The 21,516-nt window shown below is 46.2% G+C and overlaps 1 protein-coding gene across 1 annotated transcript; it reads left to right on the top strand.

Annotated features, from left to right (window-relative positions):
• Positions 1-391: 391 nt before the first annotated feature.
• Positions 392-20,390, top strand: Mrgn1 (Mahogunin ring finger 1). Its single transcript, XM_077634437.1, is given in 15 exon segments — positions 392-584; positions 1,046-1,164; positions 1,771-1,859; positions 2,067-2,216; positions 2,954-3,071; positions 5,155-5,221; positions 5,993-6,150; positions 8,505-8,759; positions 9,820-9,910; positions 10,581-10,656; positions 11,799-12,024; positions 13,514-13,691; positions 16,111-16,475; positions 20,046-20,099; positions 20,101-20,390. Coding segments are annotated over 15 exon segments (2,190 nt in total). The 5' UTR covers positions 392-496; the 3' UTR covers positions 20,257-20,390.
• Positions 20,391-21,516: the final 1,126 nt, after the last annotated feature.

Below are 21,516 nucleotides of genomic sequence, written 5' to 3' on the forward strand. Positions count from 1 at the left end.
TATTGCTGTAACGCACTCCATGAGCATCGTCGTACTGCTCACTGGACCGTTGTGTGCGCCTGGCACAATCGCGGTGGATGTGTAAGGAGGTGCTCAAGCTTGCTGCACCTGCTTACACCAGTTGAAAGAGCACGTGTTTTGATGTCTGGGTATCCGATAGGTATGTCTGCGAACCTATTCATGTGGGTCTATGTAATAAATTATTCAAAGACGGAGAATAGGGATTAAAGCACCAGAAATTAAATACCAAGTGGATGTGCGGATGAGAGTAGTTTTTGCGTTGCGAGGTTCAAAATTTGGCGCGTTGTGACGTCTCGCTTGGGCTAGCGAATCCTAGCCGCGCACTACTTCATTGCGCGCCGTCTGGCAGCCGCAGATGCGTTCCAGCATCGGCGGTACGATCCCGTTTCGCGAGTGAAGGGAGATCCATGCTGCTACTTCGGGTGAACTCAAACCCGTTATAGGAACAAGTTTCACGCGAGTAAATCGCGTTAACATGGGCGGCATATGGAGCAGGCAGAATGTCCGGGTGGAAGAAGTGGACTTTGTCGCCAACTATGCGTACAGGTATCCGCCCAAAACTGGTGAGTGGTCTCCTGCGGGGCATTTAAAAGAAAAAAACAGCTGTAGTCCAATGGCGTCTGACAGGCACGCGTCGTGCAAGTCTCTTCTTTTGACGGTGCACGTTCGGTTCGTTTTGACGGTGCCCACCAGACGTTGATCGATGTTCCGTGCGGATGTCACAGTTTGTCCGGCGCTTCACGGAAGCGTCGATGCTGATCCCGTTTTCGCGTACAGCGCTCTGTTTCGCACCCGACATGTCCAATGTTTACATTCGGTCAACCTCGATCGGCCGTTCTTTCGAAGTCGCGAAACTTCAAACTTCACTGAGGGAAGCGGCTGAATAGACGTGACACCGATATTAGCGTTCGTTGCAAGCATTGGAAGCTTGCATTTGCAACCGAAAACCTGTTGATTGCGATCGTTGCGAAGGTTTGGCTGCGGACCGTTCGCGTGACGATCGGCTTGCTTGTCTTGTGTGCAGGCAACTACTTCGCGAGTCACTTCATCATGGGTGGAGAGCGCTTCGACGCCAATCAGCCAGAGGCTTACCTTTTCGGCGAAAACACGGACCTCAATTTTCTTGGCGGCAAGCCGACGCCCGTAAGTAGTGTCCTAGGCGTCGACTTTGCTGCTGTGCGTACAGTCCGTCGACCTCGCGGCTGTGCGGTCCGCGGATGTTTTGTTGACACTGTCGACGTCAAACTTTGCAAGGTCGGTTGCATGAGCTGCGAGATGGAAGAGCTGCTGTGTGTAGTTCATGTGGCTGAGCAAGGTCGCCTAATGTGTGTTTAATCAAGTTAAACGGCTGTAGTTGTACTGTGCCGCACTTCATGCTGCTTAAATTATGCACATAGTGGTGCACATACGTGTGACGTCCTTGGTCTTGAAGTGTCCCTGAAACTTTCGTCTTGATCGCGTGGGCTGTCGGTGGTTCGTCGATGTTCGGCTCGGCGGTTATTTGTGCTGCATTCTGTTGACATTTGAACGATAATTGTGCATGTTATGCGTTAATTGCCGTCTTGTGCAACCTTGGGAAGCAATTGATTTTTGCACCCTACCCGTGGTTGACCATATGCGTCACAGAAATATTACTGAGCAGTCACTTTCACTTTCATGACTGCATATCAGGTCAGTAGCAGTATATATATCCTGTTCAGTGATTTGGCCTTATGTTGATCCATTCTCTGCCTTGCCATCTTCACGCAGTTCCCCTACCCTGCACCTCAGGCCAATGAGCCAACAAGGCCACTGCGGAGTCTGGTTAACATTCGTAAAGAATCACTACGTTTTGTCAGGTACTTCATTTACTTCGTATTATTTTTTCTCTCTCTGCCTGTACAGCTGTAACATAATTCCTGTGACCCAAAATCACACTAGAAGGCTTACGCAGACCTGAATTGAGCTAAATGTGGGAAAATTTCTGCATTGAATTGCATTGGAAAGCAGGTATCAGAATATATTTGCGGTTGTGTCTGTGCCCTCTTTTTTTTTCATGCTAACAGAGTTCAAGAGGAGTCCAAGGTAGACGACGAAGTGACAGAGGCGAGCCCTCCATGCCGGTACAACATAGAGTTCACCTTTGACACCGATGTTCGATGTGCCATCACCATCCACTATTTCTGCACAGAAGAAATCACCACGAACGGTTTAATGTGAGTGACTTCTCTGGACAGCTTGAGGGCATGCATTCACTTCATTATAGTTAGTTTGCTGGAGGCATGTTAAGCCATGTTCCTTTGTCGGAAGCAGGTCATAATTGATCAGTAACTGCCAAGTTCCTTTTCTTAAATTACTAATCAACTGCCTGAGTTGGTTAGAACAAATGGGCATGGGCAGGGTATATAATGCGAATGCAAGATAACCGATGGCCTTTAAGAGTAATGGAGTGGATTCCAAGAGAAGGCAAGCATAGCAGGGGGCGGCAGAAAGTTAGTTGGGCGGATGAGATTAAGAAGTTCACTGATAAGGCGACCGCAGCTGGTAAAAGACAGGCCTTTACCATGCAGTGGGCGTAGTCAGGCTGATGATGGTGATGATGCCTGAGTTAAAAGCCTGAGAGCTGGCCGCAGCAGGATTTTCTCCACATCGTTCAGGATTGTTCTGGCAGTGAATGTTAAGCATTTTAACAGTGCAGCATTTCAACTCGAATTACACACATCTTCTAGTCTTCATAATCGTCCATTTGCTTTGGTTAGTTACAAATGCTGCCATCATAACTTTTTCGTTTATTGCTGACAGGTGGTTTGTTCTCAGTCATCGACTGTTTAGGACTGCCTTTTTTACGCACACAAATATGCATATGCCAATGTCGGCTGCACCTGTGTGTAAGAATAAGCCAACACGAGTGGCATGCTTCATCTTCTCGTGCCATGTTTCGTTCTATGTGCAGTTATAGCCCAAGAAATGCGGAAATGAGTTCGGAGACGTATCACTACAAGCGTGGTGCCAATCAGCAGTTCAGCCAGTCATCCCACGTCTTTGATCCAAGTCAATACTGTGAGGAAGAAGTGAGTAGGCTGTAGTCATCTTATTTCAGTGGGTGCCCAAGATAGCTGGAAGTGAACAGAATTCACCATCAAGCAGATATTGTGTTCCACTGATTCTACAAACGATGCCTGCTTTAAAGGGACGCCGAGGACGAATTGAAATTGGCCTATATCGACGGATTGTCGCAGTATTAAGACAAAGACACTTCTTTAACCCCTTAAGGCAGCTTGTGCACAGTTGTGTACACAACAAACTCACGCTTTTTAACACGAGAGCGTTAAAGGTCTCGTCCAGAAAATCCGATGTCGGCGTTGTGAGTGAAAAATAATGAGCATGACTCCGACAGATGGTGCCCAGGGAGCAATCCGGGAGGCAGGTGGGCCACCACGGTCACGTGACCTTGCAGCGTCATCATGACCTGCCCACCGGATTGCGAGTGAAGTGCCCACCGTGGCAGATGGCAGTTAAATTAATGATTGGTCACTCGGGAACAGCAACCTTGGCCACACAAGGCCCACCACGGGAAGCGCGTGCTACTGCAGGGCAGTAGCGCATCGCTTAACAGCTGCACCACTGTACCAGGAGGGGTGTGAGGACTCCCAGCGATCTATGAATGTTAAGTAGAGAATGACCGTCTGCATATATGGGCACTAACCCATTAAGCTATTGCGTCATACCCTGAAGGCAGAGCTTAAGTGTCCCCTCCAATTTTTTCTGAGACTGTGCTGCACCTAGAACCTAGAAGTGGTTTCAGTGTTTCAGTCAAATTTAGCATCCTTCTTGTTGAGAATAAGTTGTTTTTTATGTTGTATAGCGAATACAGTAAATAATATTTCACAAAACAGTGAGCTGGGTACGACGTCCTCCTCCATTGTCATGCAGACAGACAAAGAACTATTTTGCAAGAGTATTCGAAGCACGCAGGCCCCCTAGATCTTCGCACGACCCCAACCATGGTCTAAACATCCATGTGATGTTGGTCCATGCCATGCAGACAGATCCTGCTGCCAGTAATAGCGTAATCTGCATCTTCCATGATCCCTCGAGGGTAAACACCCGCAATCGTTCGGGTGTTTACTTGACAAATCCGAGCATTTCAGCCCTATTTCTAACCGCTCTGACACTTCCTATGGAATTTAGCACGTCCTTGTAAAAGATTACCTGCTGGTCTTTCACCCTGGAAAATCAACAAATTGGCTTTCTTGACAAATTGACGATTTAGGTAGAAAAATAATTGTTTTCAATTACAACGAAAGTGGTGCCTGAAAGGGTTAACTGAAAACAGAGCTTTTTTAATTTGGAAAAGGTAGGAAGTTGAAATGCAGCTATGGCTACTGCCAGCCATTTTCACAAACAGTCTGTGGAGATGTCAAGGCAGATTTTTGTGCATGGATCTCTGAGGCTAGGCCACAGTGCCATCAGTTCCCAATGGTGATCTCAGAGTCCTTTTCGATATTGATGTCACGAGTTCGAATCTTTGGCGGGAATTGATATGTTCGGTTATTGCATCCTATTCCCTGAGCAATGAATGTGTCTTTAGCTCCCAAGTAAGCATCAACACAGCCAGAGAGAGACATAGAATCTGCTTTGACTGGGAACAGAAATTGGATGGAGTGTTTTTCAGTGTCCTTTTAAAAGAAAATGTTGGCCGCACAGTTAAATTTCCAGCATTTTAAAGTTATCATCTATCCTACTAACCTCACTAAGCCCTATGACATTTCATTTAGTACCTCTTAGTTCCTCAAACAGCACTGCTGGACTAGCCTCACTGGATGGGGTTCTAGCGTTAAACGTTGCCAGGTTCAGTTTGCAATGAACATTTTAAAGTAGCTGCGTGTAACTATTCTCCATCTCCCGTTGGACAGTCTTGGATATTAGAGTGTAGCGGTATTAACACTTTTACATTTAACTTAATAAGTAGTCTGAGCTGTCCAAATTTTTGTTTGACGTGAAATTGTAGATTATTTATACAACAAAAAAAATTTTTTTCGAGCATGAGAGAAGATGTGAGTACAGTAAGGTGTATCCCAAAGAATGCTGCAGTTTCCTTTCATTGCAACTGTTTTGTAACGCACCTTGCTTGTGTGATTGACTTGTGCGCAGCTGAGCTACAACTTTGAGGACGAAGTCTTGCCTGTTGTGATCCACTGCCTGGCTGAAGAAGGGGATGGTATGTCGCGTTTTACCTTTGTTCTCTACTTTCTCTTTCTCTTCGTGGGGCTTGTTTAGTGCTTGCTCTGCTTTAGCTTGCGTTCGGTGCGAGGATGAAAATAGATGCGAAATTCGCTAGTGTCTGGTGAAAGTTGTCCTGTTCAGTGAAAGGGCGAGTTTCACCAGAGAGCACCACAGCTTTCATTTCTTTGGTGTAAGCTGTATTGGGGTGTTTATGCCTGGGCATTCATTGAAGCTTTGCTCCATTGGTGCACCATGTTTACATTCAGTGTTTTATGTTTGCCATTTTGTACACCGAGTTTGTTCAAACGGACACTTCGGCAGGTGTGTGCATTCTTTAATCTCGATAAGAAAGTAATTTGTCTTTACTAAATTGATTTAAATCTAGCTTGGGAGTATTACTTTCTTTTTCCTTATTAACATGTCCTAATTAGCTCTATTTTGCTACCTGTGATCAAAGAATAACTGAAAGCTCATTTAGGCATTTGTTCATTTGAAGGCTTCTAATTTTTTAATGACTTGTTGGCAAACTTTTTTTTTTTTTTGCTGGTTAACTTCTTTTTTTTTTTAGTGTGTTTGAAAGCTGCTTTGCTTGATGACTGAGGTTACTTATTTTTGCCTCTAAATAAGATTTGTTTCATACTAAAGACTGTTGGGCAAGTTGGTGTAGGACCATTGCAAAAATTTTCTTGCAGTGACCTGTTTAATGGCGTGGAAAGCATTGGGAAAGTGCTGCTCACTGCATTTGCATTCATTATGCAATGCACAGAGCCACGACAGTCGCACGTGCTGGTCGCAGTGGTGGAGAAGAACGCAGACATTACGTACACCCTCAAGCCGCTCAAGCAGAAGCTGTTTGTTGATGGCCTCTGCTACCTGCTGCAGGAGATCTACGGCATTGAGAACAAAAATGTGGCCCAAACCAAGGTAAATGCATTTCCTAACATTGTAGCAATGCTGGCTTACTGGAATTCCATGAAAGGAAGGGACGTCGAAGAGAAATTGAAATCAGCCTGCATCAATTCATTGCCGCATCCTAATGACTTAAGAGCCTACTTGAGCAGAAAACGGAGCTTAAAGCCAGTTTTTCACAAGTGAACTCTGGTGACGTCAAATAGATTTTCATTTGTGTGCCTCTGAAACTAGAGCACGCTGCAATCCAAGGCGATCACAGAGCCTCTGATGTTCTTGATGATGGTTTCAATCTGAGTGGCGGAGAAAAAACATCCCACCTTGATGTTTGTCCAATAAGGTGGGACAAATGCTAGCGCAGACCTTTTTATATTTTTGTAAATAGTGTATAAACCCCTCCCCTGTCTTTTCTCACTATCGCTCCCCTTTGTACCTCTCTTTGCTGTCCTCTGCCTTTATATCTGCCGGCTGCAGCTTGTGACATTATAGATGCTAGGTTGCCCTGAGAAATTGTCCCATTTGAGACTAGGAACTGCAATTGCTGTGGCTGGCAACATCTTTTCCTCCCTTTTCATAATTAATACTGCTACTACTGCGTACTATGGAAAGCCAAATTTTTTAAAGAACAAGAATTAAATGACACTGCCTTCAGTGTCTCCCAAATTTTCAAATTTATCTCATTTGCTGTGAAGAATGAATCAAGATTAAAATTTGAAAGGAAAACTCTGGAGTTCTGTTAACATATTGAGTTGCTAATCCCATCATATTGCTTAGAACCTCCTTTTCTCTGGCACAAAAAAAAAATTTCTTGGTACTTAGTAGAAGCATTTTAAAACAGTAAAAAAAGATAAGTTTTGTGACAGAACTCATGACGTCACAGTTTGGTCTGTTGTGATGTCATACTTCGCCCGAAACCCAGTTGTGGTTTCAGTTTTCTGTTTCTTTTTTTTGCTATTTTAAAATGCTTCTACTCAGTACTAAGAAAAAAAATGGTATCACAACAGACCAAACTGTGACATCATGGGTTCTGTCACAAAACTTATAGTGTGCACAATGATTGGCTAAACTGGCTAATGTGATGGCTTGGACCATTATTCCTCTGAAGTGACAGAAAGCAAGCTCGAAATTTTGTCCTTTGGCAAATGCAGGGTGAATGTTAATGGGCGCGCAGCTTGTGACATCATACATGCTAGGTTGTCCTTAGAAATTGTCCGACTTGAGACTATCAATGAGAAAATTGTTATTTGCGCTGAATCAGAACACTGCCCAGATGCAAAGTTCACATGAAAGATCAGGAGACTGCAGAGAATGTACCTTGAAAGTTTCAGCAAAATTCGTGGAAGTCTAAAAAATGCCTAGAGTCGCCTTTTTCGGTAGACATGAACACTTGTAGATGAACATATAATTAGATTTAAAAACTAAGCAGGTTGAAGAGCAGGGTCAAAATTTTTAACATGGTGATTGGAGGGAGGGGGGGGGGCATTCTCGAAAACTCTCTCTATGCGTCAACTGTCAGTGGAATGCTGTTTCTGCACAAATTGTCAGTTTGTGTCCTGTGTCTCTTCAATGCTTCAAATGTGGAAAATATGGCAGACAGTACTGTGTTGTCCCAAGCCAGTAGAATGCATTTTGCTGGACATGGCTCCAGGGCGTAATTGACAGGACGACCTTTGGTCCTCGAAGCCGTAATGGGTGGTGGGGAAAGGGGGGGGGGGGGGGACCTTCGAAGGGCCATGGCGGGCGAACGAGTGGCCACAGAGGGATGCAGGTGGTGCTAAACGAATCGTCATTTCGTGATGTACACGTTGGTATCCGAATTTTCCGAAAGCATAGGTGAAAACAACTTGGCTAACGATGTTCACTTGATTTTGCATTCGCGAATCATTTGTGTAATTTTTTTCACCTTCTCGGTCTTTTGTTAAAAAAACTCCATTTTCAGTAAAAAGTAGTGTGCTTGTCTACGGAATGCAGTGATCTATGGTAGAGGCCTACTTCAACTTGTCTTCAGTGCCCCATCAGCATAAATCTTGTGTATAGAAGAATAAAAAAAATTGGCAGTTATTTAACATGTTTGATCATTTTTATAATAGGCACGTAAGGAGTCAAGAAAGCTAGGGGGAAATAAAGCCTGAAAGAAACCTCTTTTTTGCTGCTTAAACATTTCGACAGCAAGAAAATTAGAACATTCACATAATGTTATGCAAGTTTCAGCATCAGTTGTAGAGGGGGGTCATGGTGATGTGTAAGGGGTTTAGTAGGCCACCTGGATCTCATGCGGGAGGACTGGCTGTAACAGCTGACGCTGTAAAAAGCAAGAGACATTTTGGACTCTTGCATACACTGGTCTTTGCCTATCAACAATTGTGCAGCCACCGACAGGCGACGAAGAGACAGAGGACAGTGGGGCCGAGTGCGTCATCTGCATGTGCGACAGCCGGGATACCCTGATCCTGCCATGCCGCCACCTGTGCCTGTGCTCGTGCTGCGCCGACTCGCTCCGCTACCAGGCCAACAACTGCCCCATCTGCCGCGCCCCGTTCCGCGCGCTGCTGCAGGTGCGTGCCGTGCGCCGCACCCTGGCCTCGGCCGTCGCCGTGCCGCATCTCGGCTCGGGCGATGCTCAGGTCAGCCATTTTGCCTGTTTCTCTCTCGAGTGCGTTGAATAGTTCAACTACAGCGAACCTGGATGTCACTAATAGTGGCATTCGCTGTTCAAGTGTGAAGAGGACAAAGATGAGATATGAAGCTGTTAGGTCGAGATTAAAAAAAAAGAAAAAAAAAACATGGACAGGTCTGCACCTGCAAATATTAGCGTACCCCTCTGGTTGAGGTTCAGAATGTCTGTACTGGTTGAGCAAGTGCGGTGCAATTGTTGCTTTCCTACCTGTTTTATGAACTTCCGCCACCTGTGGGTTTCCCACCTGTCTTATGAAAGGAACTGTCAAAGATGCACAAATCTTGCAGCTAAAAAAAAAACTGTTGTACCAGTTAATCATGGCTAAGACATCGAGAGGTCATATTGCCGAGTAAAACAGAGTCCAGAGCCATCAAGCATGTGTTGAGTGTGAATGTGGAGGTCTGACCGTCAGCATTTATTTCTCATTACAGAGTAATGATCATTACAGAGTACCGTATCATTACAGAGTACCGTGATCATTACAGAGTACCCTATCGTGAAGGGTACTAATGATCAGTAAACTGGGTAAGGACCTCCTGCATTGTTAAAGGAACACATGGAACAAGTTGAAGTTGGTCTTTGTTGACTGATTAGCACTTTCTAATGATGAGCAAGCCGCGTTCACTTATAGTGGAAGCTTTAATGAGCTAGGAAAGGGGAAAAAAAAGTAAAAATCTTGTTCAGGTACTTCGACCACAGGCCATTTTTGTGCTGAAACTGCGGTGGTGGTGTCAAATGCACTTTATTTTCACGGATTTCGGAGGCAAGACCACTCTGACAGCCACTCTCATCTAGTGGTCACAGGGTCCCCGTTTCTCTCGACATCGCCGTCAGAGTTTGAATGTGAGCCGGATGGAAAGATATCCACTAACGCCTGATTTCTCTGCAATAAACTGAGAGCGAAAATTATGTGCATAGCTAATGCATTTTTCTGGCGGGTAATCTCCTAGGGGTTTTTCACTGTGGAGGACAGTGGTGTGAGTGGATGCCATAACATTGACTTGCAGAGCTGTCAAGACATTCCACCAGGCTATGAGGTAGTCCCACTGGTGGAGGCCCTCAATGGACCTGTCGTGGGCTCAGCACCAGCCGCAACCAGTGAGTATGCAGTTTAGAGCATACTTATTAAGCCGCTGATTTCGCTTTGATCAGTGCCACAAATTTAAAAAGAAACAGAAGCATTTCCTTATGCTTTCCTTGGTTTCGATGACTGTTTGCTTCCTTTAAGGGGGTACAGGGGTCCTTGAACTTTTTCTTTATTTTTGAACTAAATGCAATGAAAATGCAGTCTTAATCATTTTTTGTGCTGATTTCAAATATGCAATCGGTTTTCTGATATGTCAATTAGTTTTTCAAGATGTTAGACATTTTCACTGCTTCGTTTGCAAGAACAACAGGGAAAAAACGCTGATCACTATTATTAATGTATGGCTAGACAGTATACAGTACAAGGGATACAATCTAGGAAGTAATTTTTTTATTAGGGTTTGTACTTAAGGTTTTGTGCTCTCAGGATCTCGTTGGTAAGGATGACAGTGTGTCCTTCTTTTTTATCACAAGCATGACATTGTTTTTACGAAACAGCATTAAATTGACACTTTTGTTATGCCATTTTTTTCCTATTTTTATTTTGTCCACTTGTTCCCGTTGTTTCATCAGCAGCCACTAATGCAGCTGCTGGTGGAGTAAAGAGTGCGCTGCAGTGGAGACGACTTTCACTGCTCTCGCATTGATACTATGTTTTTTTTTTTTTTTACATTTCATCCAGTGCACCTGACGGTAGGTCTACCACCTGAAGCCACAACACCCGAAGGCGCGGCGGCCAAGCCTCGAAGAAGTGGAAGGTCAGTGGCATGTCTCATGTTCTTCTGCCCAATCAAATCATCAGCGAGAGAACGCACTCGTTCTCCCGCTGTCTATTTAAGCCCACAACAACACCCTCATTAAGTCAAAAGTCTTTTACAGAAATTGCGTGAAACAAGTTGGCAGAGGCTGAATGAATGCTAGGGGATGGCCTGTCCTTCTCTCTTCCAGGGTATGCCTACATGTGTTGGCATTTTTATAGTGATAGCTATATACTGTGCTTGCTCCAAAATAAATGGCATTACTGTGGTTGCAGCCGCCGCGGTGGCTCAGTGGTTATGGTGCTCGGCTGCTGGCCTGAAAGATGCGGGTTCGATCCTGGCCGCGGTGGTCGAATTTCGATGGAGGCGAAATTCTAGAGACCCATGTACTGTGCGATGTCAGTGCGTGTTAAAGAACCCCAGGTGGTCGAAATTTCCGGAGCCCTTCACTACGGCGTCTCTCATAGCCTGAGTTGCTTTGGGACGTTAAACCCCCATAAACAAAACATTACTGTGGGTGGGTGTCATAGCATGAAGTAGCTGAAAATTGCCACATTAAACTGCTGACCATTGAGAGTTATTCAGGGAGGCCAGTTAACAGTCTTGAGAACGTGTCCTTTGTGGTCATGATCCAGGATGGTGCAGACAATCGCTTAGCTCATAAAGGTCACCGTACGGGATCGTATATGGTAACCTGTATGGTGTTCATATAGGATCCCATATGGGCCAGCTGTCCATGTATGGGATATTGTGTCAGCGGTGGAGTTAACACCCTCATGGCATGGGTGAGGGGAGGGGGAGAGACACCACAGTTATTGCTGCCTCCTTTCTGGCTTTCTTGCTCAAGTGGGATCTATGTGGTATGGCCTGTGAGACCCATATAAAGTCTTATGTGGGCCAGGTGCAGCTGTATAAGCAATCATACCAGCATTGGAGTTCGTACCTTTGTGATGTGGGTCCATGAGGGGAAGACACAGGGAATGCAGTACAGTAATTGCTACTGTTTCCTGCTTCAGAGAGAGCGAAAAACCTGAAAATCTTAGACCGGCTTCCTTTAGCCAACTGCTCTCTCGGCCAGTGCCTTTGTTGGAGCCATGAGTCATGGGAGTAACGGCAAGGTCTCACTGTGTGTCCTCGCGCAGGCGGCGTTCGGGGAGCTCCTCATCGCTGCAGACTGATGGGGGAGGGACGGCGGCGCCCCCTGAAGTCGTGGTGGCTGCGGTGGTGTCATCTGACCCCGAGAAAGGGCGCGCAGTCTCCCCTCTCGGTCCAGAAGGCCGCTGGCACCGAAGGAGTTCCTCGCGGGCTGCTCCAGAGCAAGTCCGGCTACTCTCAGAGTCATCGGAAGGCAGCACTAGTCGTCGCAAGGTACGAACTGGTTTTATTTGTAGCATAAATGCTCGGATGGTGTTAGGATTACTCAAAAGGTGGAGTAAATACATTAAGCTCGCACTTAATGCATTTTTAAAATTCATGGACCCATAAATGTCTGAGATAACGAGACAGCGAATGAGACAGCGGAACAACAAAGTTTTAGTGTTAGAATTCTCTGTACTTACTATCTCCAAGTTTTTTATGAATATGACCTCACAGCGGCTAGTGCAGCATGAGGGATAACTCTGTCAGCAGGCACATGCCAACAAACTTTCTTGAGAAGGAGCATCTCATCATTTTATCCAAAGCAGTTGCAAAGAATGAAGGTTTATTCATTTATGTTTAATGCCGGTTCCTTGCAGTCACAACGTGCTTAGTAAACCACAACCAGCTGCAGATTTTGTCCTGTTTGGTAGTAGATTGCACTGGTCTGAACCTATTGTTCGTTCTGCCGTACCAGATGTGGCTGACTTTTGACCAGCAGTGCCCACTAGAGGCTCTCACAATCCTAGTGCACCCTTCTTTTTTCTGCAGTTTCTTTTTTTCATTGATGCTGTAGGTATTGTAAGAGCCTATGCAAGTTGAGGTGTTTTTTGGACATAAAGAGCAAAACAAACAGTTTTCACAATTTTGCAATATTTCAGATTCTTCACACAAGAAAGTACCGAATTTGTTGCTACAACACGCGTTTTTTTTTTTTTTTTTTTTTTTCAAAAGGTTCTGGCAAACGGTTTTAAAAGGGGCTTTCATGCCGCGTACAAGTCCAAAAGCAAGCCTATAATTTACAAATAATTTCTAAAAATTCCCATTCCCGCCCTTCACGGCGACTTCCGGTGCTGGTCTGTCATGCTAATATCCTGCCTTTGTAGATAGCAAGCAAAGCGTTAAAAACTTGCAGGGCCATTTTTAATCGCTGATATCTCTGGTGCTGAAGGACAGATAGCATGAGAGCAAATGGGTGAGTTGAAGTATGCTGATAAGCTTAATCAAATTTGTTGCAGAGTCAAATATGAAAACCCCGTCATTGTAAAGAAAAGATGAAAGTTTGTTCATTATGTGTTTTCTCACATAATGAATGCACTTTTTCCTCTGAAAATCTCTAAAAATTGTGCAGTTGAGTTTGTTACATGGGGTGAAATGTTTAGAAGTAACTTTAAACAGGGAAAATGGGACGAAAAAGAGTTATGGTGGAACGCATACTGCATCCGGTACAGCTCCTCTCGAAAATGAAGCAAAACACACTCTTCAGCATGGTTTCCACAGTGGAGAGCATACTCAACACCTTTCATCTTAATGCTGTCCGAAAAAAACAACTGCAGTTCACTGTAGCGCAATTCTCAGCATTCAGCGTGAAGCTACAAGCGTGCTACAAGTTTTTGCACTCTTAAACACGAATATGGCCATATGGGAGTAAAGAGGCAGTAAGCTTTCCTTGCATGGTTACAGCCAGGGACTTGTGAAAATGCTTCCCTTGCGGATGCAGGGCAGAGATGCAGAAGCGGCTGAAACGCGGTCACTGCTGGAAGGCAATGGTGGCGGCGGCAGCGATTCTCGCGGCCAGGTGGCAGCATCACCCACAGGCCATGGGAAGGTGTCGGCCTCCACACCGCACTCGCTGCACCTCTGCCAGGCGAGGCCAGACAAGGAGAATAAGGCCACTGGTGAGTGTGTTGTGGGGCCATTATATTGTTAATCATATTTATCAGGTATCAGTATACTACTAGTATTTGTAGGACTCACACAAAACAAAGAGTTAAACGGAAGAAACTCTGCCTGTTTCCACTGAAATGGGCTCATTGCATGCCTACTTTCCAGGCTGAAAATCAGTGGAAATAAATAGCATCATAATAATCTTAAAAATTGCTCTGACAGCAGTGATGGTGTCGATGGAAACCTGAGGGAAGTGATGTTGTTGGCTAATTCTGGGTAGGGATTAGGTTATGTCATTTCACGGCTGCACATTTATTAGTGCCACGAGTAAACCCTGATGAATGCTTTTTGCTGGCAGGGCTTGTGTATTGGGGTGCGGCAGTATGTGTGCCTGGTTCCCTAGGCCGCTCCGCATGCTCATACCCTTACCCGTTCCCTTTCCTGCGCTTGTCGGTGCCCATGCTGGCTCGCCTATGTGGAGACTGCCCACCACTGTGTGCAAGCATCAACACCAAGCAATTCCTTCAGATGAGGCTGTTAGGGCTGTCATTATGATAATAAAAATTGGCTTTTGAGAAAAGGAAATGCGCAATAACTGGCTCACTCAGAGTGGACATCTGAACTGGGCCACAATGGAAGGGATAATACCCCTTGTAATACCCCTTCAATGGGGCCTTTGAGGTAGTAATAAACAAATAAATAAATAAATAAAGATCAAGGAGGGTGGGAAAGGAGTTGAACAGCAAGAGGCACTGTAGAGGAGGGCTCCGGATTACTTTTAACTTCTTGAGGCCCTTTTACACACACCAACATCGTATGGTGTGCGGGGGATTTTTGCATCTTGCCTTCGCTGAAATCCAACTGCCTTGAGTGCGATTCAGTTCCACGACCTTGAGCCTAGCAGCAGTGAAGAAATGTGTCTTACTTTTTTTCATGAGACTTTATTTATTTCTCTTCCAACCTTTAGGACATTCTTGCATGGTCTTTGTTTTAATTACACATTCAGTTGTGCCTCATTAATATGGGCACTTAGATTCCTCATAAAAGCTGTCCATAAAGCGAGTTGTCTGTAATAACGAATCGTGAAGGAAACAAAGTTTTTAAAAAAATGCGCTTTGATTAAGGTCTGCCTCTGTGCACAGTGGTGGGCAGTGAAGTTGAAATACACTTAACTTTGGGGGCTCCAAGCTCATTATCCTTGTCGCCATTATGCTTGAAATAATGCGCTGCAGCTTGACGTGCCTAGTGGTCTATGATACACATGATGGTGCCCTATGGCTTAATGACCTAACTCTTATAGTGCGATTGTTCACATTCCATGAACCACTATTACATGTCAGCACTCAGTGCGCTGAAAACTGCTGAATTTGGCTTACTATGTGGCACAAGCTGTGGAGAGAGTTTTAATGCGAAAGCATTACATCGCTTGTCGGCAGTGAAATCCGGTGCCTGTCGTTGACCGCTAAAGTGGTCACGAAAAATCACAGATGACATCATCGTGCTATCAAAGAAAAATAAAATTTATTCCAAAGGTGAGGGGAATTGAACATGGGATTTTCAGATAGTAAAACGAGCGCACAACTAAAACGCCGCAAAACCGCATTGCTTCTTGCCGAACAAAGGTGAACTTAGTAGTATTTGCATCGCCTTGCGACTGTATGCTAATGAGTTTGTGGATCATTAGAAAGGACGAGAAAAAAAGAAATAAAAGCAAAATAAAAATTGCTTTCGCATTCAGAGCGCATAAGTGGTCATAAGTGCCCTCTGTAATTTTTCTTCACAGCCATTCATGCAATTCGGAAAATTGTTAGGCGCATTGACTGGTCAACACTGCACTGTCAAGGATGAAGCCACGAAAAGAAAGAGCCACCACTGAGTCATTTGAACTCTTTCACCTCATTTCTGTGGTGTCCTGCACTCAAAATGCAGAATATGCAACGTTTGGTTGAGGCAGTGAAGATCATGTTCTCATTAATAACGAGACAAAAATATACGGACCCCAATGGGCTCTGTTCATTTTCCCTAGTCCACTGTCCAGATAGCGAGTTTCCAGGCATAAATACATTGAAAACTGTCGATAATTCGAGACGTCCATATTAATGAGAGTTGTATTAATGAGGCATGAAACTGTACCACTATTGAAACCTTGTGAGTTGTCACGAATCTTTCAAGTTGGAAATCGTGTGTTGTGTATTGTGGAGCAGAGAATTCGCTTGGGACTCTTTTGTGCCCCAAATCTCTTTTGCTGCATCTTTACTTCTTTGTTCTTTACCTAACGGAATGTCGTTGTGTGACCTGTCTTCCTTTTTTTTCTGAGGTTGTGGTTTGTTGTGATAGTTGATGAACTGCGCACTTTTCATAGGTCACTGTATCTGTAATGCTTCTGAGAGTCAATGTGTCAAGTAAAGAAACACTGGTAATGCCCCACAGACACGTCACCCGGAGCCGAAGATTCCGATTACTACACTCCCGAGGACCCAGCCACAAGCACGGGCGCCGTTGCTGGTGCGGTTGGCGGGCACTTCTTGGTCGATCAGGGGACGGACACCAGCCTAGACACACCGCTAGCAGAGACTCCCAGTGCTGAGAGCTCAGGAACAGTGTTGCCAACACCGTCTAGTAGCGGCAGTGGCTCCAACAGCGCAAAGAACTCGCCAGACGGCATGGCGCTACGTCGAAGGCGAGCCTTCGACGACCGGTGCTCGCCTGTGCATGAAGAGGAGCGTCCCATCGAGCTGGTGGAGGTGAAAGCCACCACTCCGCTAGCACCTACGGGGGCGACGACAACGTTCGAGGTAAGCAAGCTGGTTGAACACAGGACCAGCAAGGCAGTGACTGCTTTGAGGTGAGCATCTCTTGACACGGCAGTCATCTGCTAGGAGGGTCAGGATCATTGTTTTACTAGACAATCTTTGTATCTTAAAGAGACAGTGAGGACCAACTGAAGTTGGCCTGTGTCAATAGACTACGGCATTGTAATGACAAAGAGTTCACTTCACTGAAAATAAAGCTTTAATAAGCTAGAATGCAAACGAAAAACAGGTGTCACCGTCACTGCCCACTACCATTTCGCAGGTAAACTGTGTGCTTCGACACTGAATTTTGGTAATGGATCTTTAGATACTGTGCTGCGCCGCCATTCACTTCAAAATGGCGGCAACCAGTCTCATTCGGTGTAAACGCAATGGTGTCGCAAGATTGAATTGAGTGGTGGGGAGATTTTAAAATTCAGATTTCTTAGCCATAGAATGCGTGTTTTGCTGCCGGACAAACGTTACCATTTCTGGAAAGAGCCGGAGAATTAATTGAACTTCCGAGCGGTGGGAGGCCATGGAGCGAGCTCTCAAGGTCACCGAGGACCAAGGGCTCCTGACCACTTGGCATGGACTCAAGGCCACTCACACCAGTTGCACAGGCCCACGAAATGAATGTTTATCCTCCTCCTTCTACTGCAAACAATAATGCGATGGAGTTGTCATCAGTGTTCCTTTTACAGAAAGGCCAGGAAGAGGTCAGCAACTCAACTTGCTCTACTTGTTGGATAAAAGTAGCTCCATACTTTTCCATGCAGCTTGACACAGTTAGTACACCTGAAATGTTTTTTTGTGTGAGAGGACTACTTAACACAGTTCCAACCAAGAATCTTATATTAAAGGGACACTGAGGAGAAATCTATCAATTTTTTTTTGTTAGAAAAATCTGCTAGTTCGGCATTTCATGGCTTTGTTGCCGCTTGTCTGGGAGCGAAAGATGCATTTATTTCAAATAAATTTGGATTCAAAGCTGAAAAAGTTTTTCCCGCCGCTCCGATTCAAACTCGAGAACTCTTATGACGTCACAGAGAACTCTTATGACGTCATAGGATGGAGTGACGTGAAACGTGACGTAAACGCAGACTCCGTGATTTCTGGCCGCTAGCGGTGCGGTCTAGCAGCTGCCAAAATGAAAGCTACCACTGCCACACGTTAAGGCACCTATCGGGGGTCGCTACCGTCGCTTCGTTTACGTTTGCACCGGCGTCTTGCCAGCATTACGATGGATCCCGTTCCCGAACCCTACGACGTAGTTCTCGCAAAAACTCCGGCCTGCATTTCAGCGACCTGAGCCCCACAGAGCGTGCGATGCTTTTGAGGGAGCACGGTTAGGTTAGGCGCCGGCGGGTCGTTTCCCCGTTCCACCGTGAGCAGCCGTTGCAAACAAAATATCATAACCCCAGTGCGGGGAGTCGCGAGGGGCCAGGACAAGGTCGGCGCGTTGTGCCCATCGGAGGCTGTCCGGGGCGTTGGGGCCAACGGATTGTGATCCTTTGAACGGCGTGGTTGCACGGTGCAGCAGGCGGCGTCGAGGTCTCTCATGGTTGCAAGGGCCAAGTTATTTATTTATTTTTTTGCCACAAAATACGGATGGGTGCTCAAGGGCAGTCACGTTTAAAGTTGGCGGCTTGAAACTAAAGCCGGCGCACGATCGACACTTCAACGGCTTCCTCTAGACCCAACGGGTCCACTGGATCTGGCTCTCTCGCCCACTTGCATGTACCTTCAGATGTGTACTGTGAATGGATTAAATTAGCCGAGAGGTCGAAAAGAACAGCTCCGCACAACTGCCGAAGCTATTGAATTACGTCACAACGCGTACCTCGCCGCGGAGCCAAATCAGTCTGGCCGGGCCGGAGGCGGCTTGCGCACTCGGCACGAAATAGAGACATGCTCCAAGTCTCCGCCAGTGCGGTCAGAGTGCGCCGAAGCCTCCGAACGCGTCGGCGGTGAAGCGCAGTTGGAGTATAGAGGGTCTCGCTCTGGCCGACGTGACGTCCCCGTGCAGTGCGCGCGCGCGCGTTACGCCGGAGCACAAACGTGCCTTAACAGAGCCTGCGCTTAAGCGCTAACCAACGTATTTGGTGATGGCATCCTATGGGAGGCACTAAACCCCTGCCCACTCACTGAATAAAAAAAAAATTCTGTGCCGATGCCCGGAATCGAACCAGGGCCTTTGCGTTTGAGGCGGAGACGCTACGCATCTAGTGAATGCACTCTGCCGATGCAGTAATCTCCGCGCTTTCGCTACGCATATCCTGGCCTAACAGAGCTAGGCCATCAGCATTTTTCTTAACTGCCTTGTACCTTGTCTCCCGTCCCTAATAAATGATTCTGTTAAGTAGTTTGAAGTTGACTGGCACAGCCGGGAATGTTTCGCCGGGCAAGGCGTGCGAATACACAAGTGCTGCCTTGCACGATCACAGACCATCGTTCCATCATAGCTTTTCATCAACCGTGGCGATAATCTGACAAGCCTTAACAGGCTCCTTCATAGGTTAACTAGCACTTGAAGTGGCACTTGGAGTTCCTCTGCTGTTCGGCGCTTGTAAATCGAAGCGCGTCAAATACAAAACCACGGGGCACGCAAAGCTCATAGACGCGAAGCGCCATAACAAATCGAAACTCTCCTGGCCCCCTGTGGCGCCGCCAAGCATTCGTTTTCTTTGCTTCCAACATTCAGGTTGTCTTTTGCCTGCCTTCCTTGTGTGATAAAAGTGCACTTTGGTTTTAAAACAAAACTTACTTCAATATTGATCTGCGCAACCTACCTTTGTCAGCCTCGGAGATTCGCGAAACCAAATAGGATGGAAAATTCCTCCAAGGTGGCGTCTCTTGTCCTATGGCGTCACTATGCTTGTACTTGCGAGATTGCCTGTGGTGGCGTTACCTGTATTCTGTTTCTTGCCATTTTCTACCTTACAAAAGCTTTGTTTTCAGTAAGAGCGGCGTTTTCGTGATCAGGAGCTGGTATTCTATTGATACAAGCCAACTTCACTTTCTCCTCAGTGTCCCTTTAAGCTTGACCTTGAGGGTGACCTTTCCCAACCTGGAGAAATAATATAAATATTGCTGTCACTGGGTTTCAAACCCAAGGTGGCACAAACAGATTAGCTTTTCTGGCCACTGCACGAGAGCACTAAGCTATCGCTGCAGCCGATCATGCCTCATGCTTAAACTAAACAGAAGCTAAACACAAAGCAAAACCATGAACCAACCAAGCTAACACATGCTTTTGCACATGTGCTCGGTTTAACCCCGTTAAATTCCTACCACTTTTTTTTTTACTAAACTGATTAAATACCTGATGTCGAATATACAAACTTACGGTGACGCATTGCTGAAATGACAATGCCTTCTCCCTGGTTGCCACAAACTGTGACACTAATTAGCACCAAACGAAACTAACCTGTAAGTGCATTCCAGCGCCCACTCAAGTCTTGAAGGTCCTTTTGTTGCTGGCAGTGCAGTGCAATGGGTCCTGTAGTGTGGTGTAGTGCAGCATGTAACAGTGCTAAGCTCAATGAAAGCGTTTTGTGTCTACCATTGCAGGCACGCACACAGGCGACATCGCCTTCCCGTGCCCCGGCCAGCAGCGTCGGCCACGTGTGAGACCAGTGTGTCCCTTCCGGGCACGCCAGCTAGCAATGCCAGCAACCGCAGCAGCGGCGACAGCTGTAGCAGTGGTTCTAGCACACGCCTGCTGCTGTCTGGTCGCCGGGCCTCCCAGCCGCAGAGCAAGACCACGGGCAGTGGGGATTGATGGAGAGTAGCACTGCATGCGGCAAACAGACTTCCAGCCTTTGCCAGCTGCTGCTGCTGCCTGTGGCTGAAGGAGAGGCACGCTGCCACGCACAAATTTCCTCTGAACCGCTCGCGTCGCCTCCGCCACTGCCACCGCCCAGTAGTCCGTTCCTGCTCCACTTGCCAGGCTGAGTGCCGAAACGCACCAATCGTGCAGTGCGTCTGATGATGCGTGGCGCTTCTTCCATGCACCCCACTTGGCAGCTTCCAGAGAAGTGGCGTCAGCCATGCTAGACCATTGGAGGTGAAGACGGAGTAGTGGCAGGTCTCCGTGTATGGTGTCTTTCAAAAGGTGTGAGGCCACTTAGTCTGTGAACAGTGCAGTAACTGGGCTGTTCATTTACCGCGTCACAAGCCCCTGGTGCTCTCGATAATTTTGTCATTGAGAAGGACATTGTTTGGCGTTGTTAAAAGTGTTGTAAGAGCAGCAGGTGCATTATGAGAGCCCAGTCATGCTGCTCGGCAGTCTATCCGGTCACGCACTCAGTAGCACGAGAACTCTTTGGTCTAGTGCATGCCGATGCTCTTACTTTGAGGGCAGAATTGCGCTTGTTCTTCTCATTGCCTCTAGCTTGGCACAATCTGATATGGAGTGGGGTTCACGGCATTGGTTTCGTTACAAGCACAGGTCTGAGAGTTCTTCAGTGTATTTTTGCTTTATTAGCAGCATTGAGACTCCTCATCCCTTCATTTTCCAAAGTGGTCACGACCGAGCAAAACCAGCTCGGTGTTTTCCTGGCACCATAGCTTTAGTTGTGCATTCAGTTGGGTTTTTGGCCACACAAATGCTGAAGGTACCGAGTAAAGGTATGAGTAGACAAAGCTAGAATGATGAGTGGCTCATTAGGATATAATATAAAGAAGAAAAAAAGTTTGCAGTCTCTGAAAGCTAAGAACACATAGCTATATTTTCCTTAGTTTCAAGGACTGTAGCCTTTTGTACGAGGGTCAGGGTCAGATTTGTTGGGGGGGGGGGGGGGGGGGGGGGGGGGGGTCTTCATGTGATAAGTTTTTTACATAGGAAAACCATTCTGAACTCTATTTTTGCCCCAAAAAAAGTCTTAAGAAATACATGACTCAAATGGACCCCTCCAAGAGTGACTGATAAATCTACTCTCAACATGGATGAAGGTATGAGTAAGTGTGGATTTGGATTCATTAATTTGACCTCGCGTGGTCATGGCTTCCAAGCCTGTCCACATTTTACAAGCTGATATTA

Source organism: Amblyomma americanum, chromosome 8, assembly GCF_052857255.1.
Source record: "Amblyomma americanum isolate KBUSLIRL-KWMA chromosome 8, ASM5285725v1, whole genome shotgun sequence".
NCBI lineage: Eukaryota > Metazoa > Arthropoda > Arachnida > Ixodida > Ixodidae > Amblyomma > Amblyomma americanum.